The sequence below is a fragment of the Lates calcarifer genome, linkage group LG23 (genome assembly GCF_001640805.2).
Source record: "Lates calcarifer isolate ASB-BC8 linkage group LG23, TLL_Latcal_v3, whole genome shotgun sequence".
NCBI lineage: Eukaryota > Metazoa > Chordata > Actinopteri > Centropomidae > Lates > Lates calcarifer.
The window spans coordinates 6,084,638-6,096,336 of NC_066855.1; the positions used below are offsets into that span (position 1 = coordinate 6,084,638).

The following is an 11,699-nucleotide window of genomic DNA, read 5'->3' on the forward strand; positions in this document are numbered from 1 at the left end:
TTTATGTAGGGCAACATGCAATTTTTGCTTACACCTGCATGCTTTGTTTTTAGGAAATATTTGTATTGATGGATTCCTTAAGGACTGTGCTTATTACATAGCAGAGACATAAGTCACACAATGTGAAACATGTAACAGATATGTGCAGTTGCAATACCACTGGAGGACCTGCACATTACATCTTGGCTATTGATCTGTGGGGTCATGTATGTTTCATTATTTAGTGCTGTTCATCCTTAATCCAATTGAAGAACATACAGAGTAAAAACAGACTGGCAGCTGTCATGTAGAAAATCACAAAAACTTTGTTAATGGTTTTAGTTTTTCTGGTCCAGGCATTGGGCTTCTCCTCTTCCTTCCTGCTGTTGAGGAGCAGAGTCACCGATTTCAGCGCCTCCCTCAGATCATCTGAGAATTTTTTTGAAGTGTGGGCCTCCTCCATCAGTTGGCTGCCGCTATCCTGAAAAGTAGTTTAATTACATGGGGGTGACTGGAATTTCATTTGTGGCGCTCAGAAAAATAAACAAATAAAATAAAAAGTTAAAATTACATTTTTAATTCTGACCTCTTCCACCGGCAGCAGTTCAGATGGCATTTTACCAGGAGACACATTGCAACCTTGAATCGATTTATTAACCTCTGAAAAGATACATTAGACACAAACCATGATTAGTACACATTCCCAATAACACAATAAACCATTTTTACAGCCATCTGTATCAGAATATCATAAATCATACATTTTTTCCCTATTGTTGTAATGAATCTCACCCTCTCGTTTGTCCCTACAGTCCTCACTCAGGGTTTGGCCTCTGTCTGTCTCATTGTCTTGGGATGCGGAGTCCTTCTCTATCAGGTACATCACCAAAATTGTCTCCAAGAGGCTGAGCATCATCAAAGAAAAAATCCCAATGCAGTAGACCGCTGAAGGAAGACGTCAGCTTCATTAATGCAGATAAATAACTACACAATGAGCCAGTATATGTGCTGTTACTACTCATATGAAGTGCAGTCCAATAAAGACAAGACTCTGAGGTTCCTCACCTATAAGTGGGATCCTGTTTGACGAGGCAGGCAGGATTTCATTCAGAATAAGCTGCATCACAGTGACAGCGAGCAGCACAGTGACCTTGAAGCTCAGCTTCTCACCTCCGCTGTCTGAGATCAAGAAGGAGGCCAAATCCAGACCCAAGAAGAACAGAACAGGTAGTATAAAGTTGACAATGTAGAGGGCTGACCTCCTCTTCATGTTGACCTGTGAAATTACATTTACAGTTCACGTAGCTGACCTATACGCCTCCTCGCCCCAAATAACAGGACACCAGAGAATGTAAAGACTCACATCACATCAGATATCCAGAAATACTTACAGTGTAAATGACCACACTTTGGTTTATGTTATAATATTTGACAATTTTGTTGGTGACTGTCATGTTGACAAACAGCCACTCAAACTGGGTCTGCATCACCTTGCGGGAGTCCTCTGTGGCCTCTGAGGAGTTGGTGTGTTGGACAATCTTGATTTCCTCAACTGGGAGTGGGAGAAAAAAAAAAACATTAGACTTTTTAGCAGGTTAACAAAGAAAAACCTATGACATCGGGCAGAATCAGGTATGACAATAAACTGTAAAAGAAATGAAAGCACACATATACTATACTTTCAAACCCAAACAGACATGAGAACACTTGAACGTCTTGCAGGCATTTCCAAAACTTTTTAAAGACAACAGGTTTCAGGCTCACTGGAGTGTATGACAGACTTGAAGGTGAGGTTGCAGGTCTGAGTGTCGAAGGGGAATTTGTAAACGTGCATCCTGCAGGTGCTGACGATCACCTGGTCATTTGCAAGTTCGACATAACCACTACTGTGAATGGTGAGATAAGGGGCTGGAGGGGCCTTGTCCTTCTCTGTCCTGCATGAGAATACACACACACATGCTTTAAACTGAATTCATTTACTGTACTGTCTGTTATCTTGTACAACATCACTGAAAGTGTGCAATGCTGGGGACATTTGTTGCATGTGATTGGTTTAATATTGATTAGCTTTAATGAGTGTCCTGCCATTTCAGACTTTTAGAAATCACTGCTCATTAAAAACAAAACCAATACATATATGTAATTAATACTGTCAATACAAAAATGTGATTAATGACATTTCTTAACAGTGACATTATGCTCTATCATAATTACCGTTGTGGCAAATTCATTAAAACTTACATCTCCTCAATAGTGACATCTGGCTTCCACATTAGTTCAGTAGGAACAGACACAGATTTAATACCACAAAAATCATCCCGATTCCAACCAATGAAGTCATTCTTCCACCACTACAGAGGAAAACAAGAGGGAAAATGCATTTAAACAGAGGAAATTTGAGTTTCCTAGCAGAGTGAGAGGCGGGAATTCAATCAGTCAAAAAGTCATTCATACTCAGAGGGAACTCACCATGGTGACCCAAACATAAGGCACAAATTTCTGGTCCTTTTCTCTCTATGAGCGAAAGAAAAATGGGTGAAAATCCTACCAGACAGACAACCTGACAAATGTCATTTGAGCAGGCACACACGAGTCAGATACTTAACTATGAGTAAACCAACAGCACTTCAGTTAACGTGTCAAATCTAGACTAGAAAACCTCCACCAAGGGTTACGCCAAGAGGACTGCTGGGGGTTGTAATGCTTTCACTCACAGTTAGTTTGGTAATAAAAGCAGAGAAGTTTTTGTCAGTGTGTCAGACAGCCCAAAATCACAGCAGTGTAAAGGGGGCCTATGAGAGGCTTATTCACTAAGTACAAAGCTTTAAAAATGGCTACATGGTGATACTGACTTCCACTAAATTACTCTGAGATCTCCTACTAATGACCAGACAAATGAAAAAACATACCCTGCTTGGCAGAGTAAATTCTAAATACCCTTTAAAATTGTAACCTTAATTTGAAAGCTCAAACTTCTTGGCACATTGAATGGGCACAGAGCAGAGCATCCAGGCTGATGTGTACTACTGTGGGACACAGTTATAAAGTCTTCATAAATGGCCACACGTGGCGCTGTAAACATCAAAGCTAACATCTCGCTCCTTGGCCAGTGACCTAATTTTCCACTGGATGCAATGTGAATTTGTAATATTCTGTTATGTAACAGACATACAGACAAATGCAAACAATATAAGTTCCTTGACAACAATTATAATTCAACCACTTACTATCTCTAGAATGGCGTAGAGCCGGACGTCCAGGTTTACCGATGTGGCTGATGTGTAGTTATTAACAGGTCGAGTCAAGGTGTAGAGCTCCTTATTATTGGTCAAGTCCAAGTGCTTTAAAACAGCATGATAACTGCAGTTACCCAGAGAGGACGCCCCACCTACAGCGAAAACATCAAGACACAGTCACAATGACTGATGATGACTTTACTCTTGAATAAAGTTCAATAATGCAGCACAATGGTCTTATTTTGTACATATTTCTGTTGATATTAATGTGCACTGTCGTTATTAAAATAAATACATTTTGACAGAAATTACTGGTTCCCAGACAAGGAACCCTAATGACTTTGGTGATCTGAGTTTTCGTCTAGTGTCATCATCAGGTCAAAATTTTAATTTGTCCAACAGTTTGGTTTAAAGCAACAAATGTAACTTTGCTGAGCAACAGATTGATTCTGTGAGACCAAGTGGTTTTCATGTACAGAAAGCAAAGCTTATCAGTTGCTATCTTGACTGGAGCTCTGACTGTGTAGTCCCAGCCCACTGCCCTGAAACATGGCCAAACAGTGTACATTACCCATGATCTGTGGCTTCTAGAGCAGGAAGTGCTTTAGCTTTAACAAACATGCCCAATTCCATTTCTAATTCTTGATATTTTCAAAGTTTCCTGGTTGGATATCAGAGATGAATGCTGATTTTTAACGACTTTAGAGTCTTTTTAAATGATCTACAGTTCAGCATTAGTCTTGACCTTGTTGGGGATGATTTAATTATCGCTCAGTTAGAGGGAGATCATATCTGCTCACCAAAGTTACAGAGAGCAGGAACAGGCCTTTACAGTGTGGAGTGGAAATAACAGAGGCTCCACTGTCCCTAATACAAGTCAGTGGACCATCAAAATGATTCTGTAGCTGTTAGTGTTCAAGCACCACTGAACGGAAGTGGAGCATGGCTTTTAGTCTACAAATATCAATTCAGCTCACACATACTATACATGCAGTGATTGTGGTCACAGAAAGGCCTTGAAATGGAGACTGGCAGGAATGTGAACTTGACCACTAAATGATTTTAAAAGTGAGTATTTCTACAGTCCTCTCTGTTAGTGATCCATTCACTGAACACCACCAAACGGCAAGTTGATAAAATCATAACAAGCAGCACTCCAAGTCTAAAAACCTCAGTCAGCTGCATCATGTTAGCAGAAGTTTTCCCAGACTCGATGTGTGTCTTTAACATTTTGTGCACCTTGTTTACATCAATGAAGGTAGGCTCAACATTAGAAACAGTCCATCAGTAGCTCAACACAGTCCATCAGCACCACACACTGATCATACAGCTGAATCAACACCTTAAACATTTTAAAACAAAAATTGAACTTTGTAACCTTCATAAAGGTAGGATTAATTGCTGGGGCTGTTGTATTAGCCTGCATTAGTTTTAGCTAGGTGTGGCTAATACCTGACAGCTGGCAGCTGAGTGGATAGAGCTGGATGGATTTCTTCTCTGGAGCTCACAGCATGACAACATGAAGCATTAAAAAATCAACAACAGCATCTCTTTTCAGAGGCAACATCCACGTTACTCTTGATTATGATCTAAAAATCAATGTGTTGGCTCAAAAAAAACAAAAAAACACAACAGTTATGTTATACAGTTATGACAACTTCTACTGAAATTATCTTCATCCAGCAAACTTTTAAGTTACCACAACTAGAAATTAGTTTCAAATAAATGAATGCAGTAATTAGAATTTAAATTACACGCAATATTAAGTTGACACAACTTATCAAAATCATGTTTGCAACTTAGAAGGTTTATCTAAATCAGTAGATTAGAATTTTTATGTTGCAATCTCACATTTAATTAAGTGATTGTAAAAGGTCCCCCGAATTACTTTTTAGGAGTGTAGTCACAAATCTCACTGTGAACAGTTCTCATTGAGGCTTCTTGATCACAGTGAGGTCTGTGGATTACCCCCAGTGACAGGGATGAGATGAGAGAAACCTTACCTGTGAGGAGGAGCAGAAAGAAGAAGCCAATGAGCATCATGAGCTCAGGATCAGTGAGAATCCAGAGTCTGTAAGAGTGTTGTGCTGCAAATGTGCATCCCTACTGACTAGAAATATTATCTCACACTGGAGGAGGGCTGGGCAAACTAAGTGACCAACCCTTTCATTTATTTTAGTTGTTTTTATCTCCAAGGCGCTGATTCCCATCCCACCCAATTTTTTTTTTAGCAATTTATCAACAAAGTTCAGTAAACCCACATTAAATCAGTGTTTGGTGTGACCACCCTTTGCCTTTAAAACACCAGTTTACCAGTCTGTGATCCCAGATGGACTCCATGATGTTGAGATCACATGAAGAGATTTTGGAGTAATTTGGTTAATTTGAAAATATAATTTTATATCTATTTTATTTTCTAACAATTTTATATTCATCACTGAGGAGTTATAGGTGGTGTTATAATGAACAACATTACATTGTGAGGTGTTTCTAATCAAATTTTTCCACCACAACAACATAAATAAGGATATTAGGAACAGCTCTGAAAAGAATCAAGTCAAGTACAACCCCTATGACATCAATGATAAAGTATATGATTGAATTAATACGTCTCTGTTAGCATAAAAGAAATTGATCATCATGAGTATCATAAAATAGAATTTATGGCTTAGCTGCTTCAAAACAAGCTGCTGATGACACAAAGAAAGGAGAAGAAAAAGTTTTGTTTGTATCATTTATTTCTGCTTTAAAAGGCTGATACATGTTTTCCTGTCAGTTAGGTGACAGGGCTGTTATTATCAGCGGCATGCTTAATTTTTTCATAAATGATCTATTTGTTGGATTTAATTGAATGTTTGGATTTGTTTATATCATACATCAGCATATAGTAAATCTGCTATTTTATGACATAAATGTAGAATATTATAATGCAACCAGACTAGTCATAGACTAATACTGAATGTATGTGCTAAATGTGCAGCAGTGTGTAAAACATGCAGACAACACTACTGAAGAGCAACATACACTGATCAATCACAGCATTAAAACTCTGATCAGAATATGTGCTGGCTGTGAAAACAAATCTCCCAAATCTCCTCTCTATGTGAAACGTTCTATACCAGATGAGACTTTACATTTAGTGCAACTGCATTTAGTAAATCAGCAGTATGAAACTGGGCAGTAACTTAGTGAAGGGTTTACAGATAGCTGGCGGAACCTGGCTCCAGGTGACTACAAGTACATTTGTGTTCAGATACACACATAAAAGGAAATGTTTCCTTGGTCACGATTTCATACCAGGTATTGGACTTTTTCTCAATCACATACATTATTATACAGCACTATAATTCCTCTGCATAGCTCCAGTTGAAGAACATACAGAATAGAAACAGACTGGCAGATATGATGTAAAAAATGAAGAAAACTTTGTTGATTGTTTTAGTTTTTCTGGTCCAGTAACCGTGCTTTCCTCCCTCGTTCCTGCTGTTGTGGAGCAGAGTCAGTGTTTTCACCACCTCCCTCAGAACATCTGAGAGCTTTTCAAAGCCCTGAGACTCCTCTGTCACTTGGCTGCTGCTAACCTGAAACTGTGATTTTGAAGACTGTGGTTAATTTGCAAGATTATGAATAAAAATAATATCTCCAGCTGTGACAATGGACCTACGGTCTACAGTATACTGAGACTGCTGAGCAACATTTTTGTATTTGCTTGTGTGTGTTTTGTGAAGCTGGAGAGTGAATGTGTTGCACATGTTTAATCCCAACCTTCAGCGGTTCAGTTGGCGTTTCATCAGGAGACACATCACAGACACATGCACACTGATTCCACTTCTTCTCCTCTGGAAAGACAAATGAGACACAAGAGATGGTGATAAGGCACCATATTCAAAATTGGACAAATAACCAGTGTGTTCTATAAGAAAGAAAAGTAAATAAAGGTGCACATCACAATAACAGTACAACTATAACAGAGCAGCTTCTATGCTACTGGATAATGACATTGACCTGTGCTCGTCTGATACTTCTGTGGATGTTGTGAACAGAGCTGATGGAGCAACAGATCCACATATTAAACAGTTAAAAGGGAGCAGAACCATAATGCAGGAACTGAAAAATAGTTTATCTGGAAGAGATATGAATGTTCATGACTGATGAAATGTCATATTTTTGAGGTTGAAGTCTTCATATTGTTTCTCATCATCGATTTTATAATCATAATAAATAATTTTATACTTTTTACATTTGTTTTTCTAAAGTGCTGAGTAAAAGCTAGCAAGAAAACAAAAACTAGCTTAGTGCAGGGATATATTAAATTTTTAAAATAAGACAGTTTACTGTAGGTCTCTCACTTTACTGTCATTAGCTGGTAGTGTCTTCCTAAGACGTTTTCTTACCTCTATTGTTTTGGAAGCTGGTTTTGCTTTGTTTTCCCCCACAGTCCTCACACAGGCGTTGGTCCTCATCGGCCTCATTGTCTTTCTCTATCAGATACAGCACCAGAATCGTTTCCAAGAGGCTGAGCATCATCAAAGAAAAAATCCCAATGCAGTAGACCGCTGAAGGGAGAAGTCAGCTTCATTAATGTGGACACACTGAGTTGTATTAACTTTGGTGATACCTTTTTATCTAGTGCTATGACCAGTTCAAAAATATAATGTAAATGTAACTTCCTTGGCTTATGACCAAATACCTGAGAAAGTAATGACATTCCCATCAGCTTTACCTATAAGTGGGATCCTGTTTGACGAGGACGGCAGGATTTCATTCAGAATAAGCTGCATCACAGTGACAGCGAGCAGCACAGTGACCTGGAAGCCCAGCTTTTCGCCCCCGTTGTCTGAGATCAAGAAGGAGGCCAAATCCAGACCCAAGAAAAACAAGACAGGTAATATGAAGTTGACGATGTAGAGGACTGACCTCCTCTTCATGCTGATCTGTGAAATGATGTTTAAATATCAGATTAACTTCCTGTTCCTGTCAGAGGAGATCAATGAAGGGTGGCGGGGAATGAGGAAAAAAGGAAGGACTGACATACATACATATGGATACATCAACATTGTTTTCAGACAGACTGAAAAATCCTGAAAATGCCCTTTAGAGAACATGAGTAAATACTAACTATGCATCTATAGCCAGTAACACTTACAGTGTACATTATCACATCTTGTTCCAAGCCAAACTTGGTGACAGTTTGGTTGGAGACTGTCATGTCAATGAACAGCCACTCGTACTGGGTTCGCATCACCTCGCGAGACCACTCAGTGGCCTGTGAAGAGTTGGTGTCGTGAACAAGCTGTATTTCATCAACTGAGGTGGGAGATGGAAAAAAAAGTGAGGTTTCTGAGCAGGTTAACAAAGAAGGAATGTATTGTGCGTGGTGTCATCTGGTGGTGTGTGTTGACGTGACTCGCCTGAGTGTATGACAGACTTGAAGGTGAGGGTGCAGGTCTGAGTGTCGAAGGGGAATTTGTAAACGTGCATCCTGCAGGTGCTGACGAGCACCTGGTCATTCTGAATAAGGATGACACCGGTGCTGAAGATGGTGAGATGAGGACTTGGAGGGGCTTTGTCCTTTTCTGTCCTGTATGAAAACACACACAGAGATACTGATTGTAAAAAAACATACGTGCAGAGAACACCAACATCAACATAATGACCCACAACTAAACAAACAGCCTTGGTTGAAAAGAGCAGCACAATGAAATTATACTGGGTCATTATGTGTTAAATGAGATCAGGTTGTTGCAGCATTGTCTCAAGTTTCGTTCAAACCTTGTCCACCTCATGAATGTTTGTCATTAATAACTTGACAAGTATTGTTCCTAGCCTCACCAAACTTTGTAAGATGGACAAACATGTTCTCAGTTTGTACTCAATGCCTATTGATTTTTTATAAGGTCCTAGATTTTGGGGGAAAAAGTGCAACACTGTGATTTTTGATTGATATTTAAGGTATTGTAAATCCATTTTTGGACCCATATAACACTGATCTTTATTCTGTCATCAAACACAGTCTTTTATAAATCTTATGAGACAATATTTGAGGCCTCTACCACCAATGGATGCAAGAATATTAAGAATAAAATCAGGCTTGTAGCATTTTTCAGTTACTTTTATTGGACCAAAATGATATGTGGGGTAGGAATGTGAAATGTATGAGGAAACAGCTTAATGTCTGATCATTTAGATTGCAAGTTTTCTCAAAATTCAGTGAAAATTTGCACTACATTTGAAGGGAAACACACTGAAGGAAACTCACATAACTCAGTAGGAGAACACATTTTCTGTCTGCCTCTCAGCTCTATACTTATATATCAATTCAAGACAAAAGTGCACAAAAACAATCTTAAAAAAACAATTGGTATTTGCTATGAATTTGTTGTTGGATTGTAAAAAACTGTTGCTTCAAGTCTCGTGTTGTGTCTTGGTGAACTTACATCTCTTCAATAGTGAGATCTGGCTTCCACAAAACTTCAGTGGGAAGAGAAACTCCGCTGATACCACAGAAGTCACTAGGATTCCATGAGATGTACTGGTTCTGCCAGGACTGCAGAGGAAAACAAGAGGAAAATTTAGACAACATGGTCAGAAATTTAAATAAAATAACAAGGAACTAAAAAACTCACCATGAAAATCCAAACGTAAGGAATGAATGTCTGGTCGATCTCTCTCTATAAATAAGCAAAGACGAGTGTTAAAATATTTCCAGCCAAGGAATGAACAGACTAAACAGCTGAATGATCATAAAACTGCATTTTAAACAGGAAACACTTAGAGAAAACAAAACATTACCTCCATAAAACCTGTTCAATCGTAATGATATGGCAATTTTTAGGCACTGATGTGGAAATCTACCTACTCCTGTTTGAGTGACAGAAATGAGAAAATAAGCATAATAACACAAGCCTAACATCTCACTAATGCAGTGCTGGTGCCATCGACTGATAACCAAAAGCAGTGCTTTATAAATCTCCAGACTGCAGCCCTACCCTACCAGATTTATTGAAATTTCCTGGCAAATTTTTAGATAGTCTGCTCAGTAACAGAATACAAAAACAAACATAAATTTTAAAGGTTTAACCACTTACCACATCTAGAATGGCATAAAGCAGAACATGCAGAGAGACCGTTGTGGGCTGTTTGTAGTCTTTAACTGGCCGTGTCATTGAGTACAGTTCATTGCTTTTGGTTAAGTTGAGGTAGTTTAAAACATCCTGATAACTACACACAGTCTCAGAGGACTCCACAGCTGAAAACATCAAGACACATTCAGTGTGAGAGACAATGATGTTAAAAATTAATAAATTAGTTGTATAGCAGCAGTATTCATAGCTGAATGTAATTTGCCACACCCCTCCTTAGACAAACATTTAAAATACATAAAACCACAAAAAACACAAAAGCACAGAAAAATCTCTTTAAAACTGGTTCAGTTTGAGTGTTAATGAGTCATTTTTAGTTCTGTTGGTAAAATGTTCCACATGTTGATTGTCCAAACAGAAAAAAAAACATCTGTCCAAATCAGGATTTTTTTTTTTAATCAGTCTTTCCATGTCAGTAAATTGTAAACACCAGCTCACATTTCTGCAATTATTATCAAGTGCTAGTGGTCAAAGATGGATGTCTGCAGACCAGCTTATCTACTTGACCACTAAACGACTTTCACAGTCCTCTGGGTCTAAAGCTCTCCATTTGAGATCCATTTGCTGTATACCACTAAATACAACAAAAACCAGATTCAGAAAATTACTTTTGCAATCATATGTCCCTCTTTAATATAAGCTGTAATAAATTTACAAGCTATAGGATTCGCTTGCTCAAGTAAAAAAACAAAACAAAAAACTTTTCTCTTTTAGTTCCAGCCATAGATACTTCTCAAATTACAGGTCCAGATTCTGATATTTCTGCCCCTATTCCAAAACATTAGAGGAGGATAAGCTCGTAGAAAATAATTCACTGTCCACATTACTCTTGATTAGACGCTCAGAAACCATACCTGTGAGGAGGAGCAGGGAGAAGAAGCCAACAAGCATCGTGGGTTATGGACCAGTGACAAAACCAATGTGCATCCCTGTCATCTCTGTGCTGTCTAGACAATATTACATTGCAGTAAAAACACCCCCTCCACCCACTGGAAGAGGGCTGGGCAAACTAAATGACCAACCTTTTTTTTTTTTTGGTCTTTTTTTAAATGTCAGTAATCCAATGGTTGAAACACCAAAAGCTGGCAAAACTGGTATCTCTAATTTTTTGGTTAAACCAAATTCACTTTAAATTAAGCTTGATGACTTTTTGGTGCCACTTTTTGGTAAGGCACTATTTAAAGAGGGTTTATAAGCCGTAATCAATAGTTGGATTAATTGCTAATACATCATTTACTTGTGATTTATAGATCAGCTATAACTAATCAATAAGAACAACTTACTACAAGAGTGAGTGGTGTAGTAAGTCAGGAGACTGTGAAGTTACTAGTGTAACCTTTGT

General features: G+C 38.4%; 2 protein-coding genes across 2 annotated transcripts; both read right to left on the reverse strand.

Annotated features, from left to right (window-relative positions):
• Positions 1 to 38: 38 nt before the first annotated feature.
• On the reverse strand, positions 39 to 5,255 carry LOC108876308 (5-hydroxytryptamine receptor 3A-like). The gene is made up of 10 exons (XM_051066552.1): positions 5,219 to 5,255; positions 3,203 to 3,367; positions 2,449 to 2,489; positions 2,221 to 2,330; positions 1,744 to 1,913; positions 1,371 to 1,531; positions 1,045 to 1,255; positions 772 to 924; positions 566 to 639; positions 39 to 460 (listed from the first exon to the last, which is right to left on the reverse strand). The coding sequence occupies exons 1-10, from the start codon at positions 5,253 to 5,255 to the stop codon at positions 221 to 223; spliced, it is 1,362 nt and encodes a 453-aa protein (XP_050922509.1). The 3' UTR covers positions 39 to 220.
• A 690-nt stretch (positions 5,256 to 5,945) lies between these two features.
• Positions 5,946 to 11,628, reverse strand: LOC108876316 (5-hydroxytryptamine receptor 3A). The gene is made up of 9 exons (XM_051066539.1): positions 10,304 to 11,628; positions 9,842 to 9,886; positions 9,653 to 9,762; positions 8,627 to 8,796; positions 8,362 to 8,522; positions 7,939 to 8,149; positions 7,610 to 7,771; positions 6,981 to 7,054; positions 5,946 to 6,802 (listed from the first exon to the last, which is right to left on the reverse strand). The coding sequence occupies exons 1-9, from the start codon at positions 10,472 to 10,474 to the stop codon at positions 6,557 to 6,559; spliced, it is 1,350 nt and encodes a 449-aa protein (XP_050922496.1). The 5' UTR covers positions 10,475 to 11,628; the 3' UTR covers positions 5,946 to 6,556.
• Positions 11,629 to 11,699: the final 71 nt, after the last annotated feature.

Bases quoted from the DNA above. Each gene is read 5' to 3' on its own strand.
- LOC108876308 (XM_051066552.1), bottom strand. From the start codon at position 5,255: ATGCTCATTGGCTTCTTCTTTCTGCTCCTCCTCACAG. The intron at 2,490-3,202 runs GTGGTTGAATTA...GCTCATAGAGAG, and splicing joins CGCCATTCTAGAGATAGTAA to AAAAGGACCAGAAATTTGTG. The intron at 1,532-1,743 runs GTGAGCCTGAAA...TCCCACTCCCAG, and splicing joins CAAGTCTGTCATACACTCCA to TTGAGGAAATCAAGATTGTC.
- LOC108876316 (XM_051066539.1), bottom strand. From the start codon at position 10,474: ATGTTTTCAGCTGTGGAGTCCTCTGAGACTGTGTGTAGTTATCAGGAT. The intron at 9,887-10,303 runs GTAAGTGGTTAA...GCTTATTTATAG, and splicing joins TTTATGCCATTCTAGATGTG to AGAGAGATCGACCAGACATT. The intron at 7,772-7,938 runs GTAAAGCTGATG...TTCTCCCTTCAG, and splicing joins AAACAGGATCCCACTTATAG to CGGTCTACTGCATTGGGATT.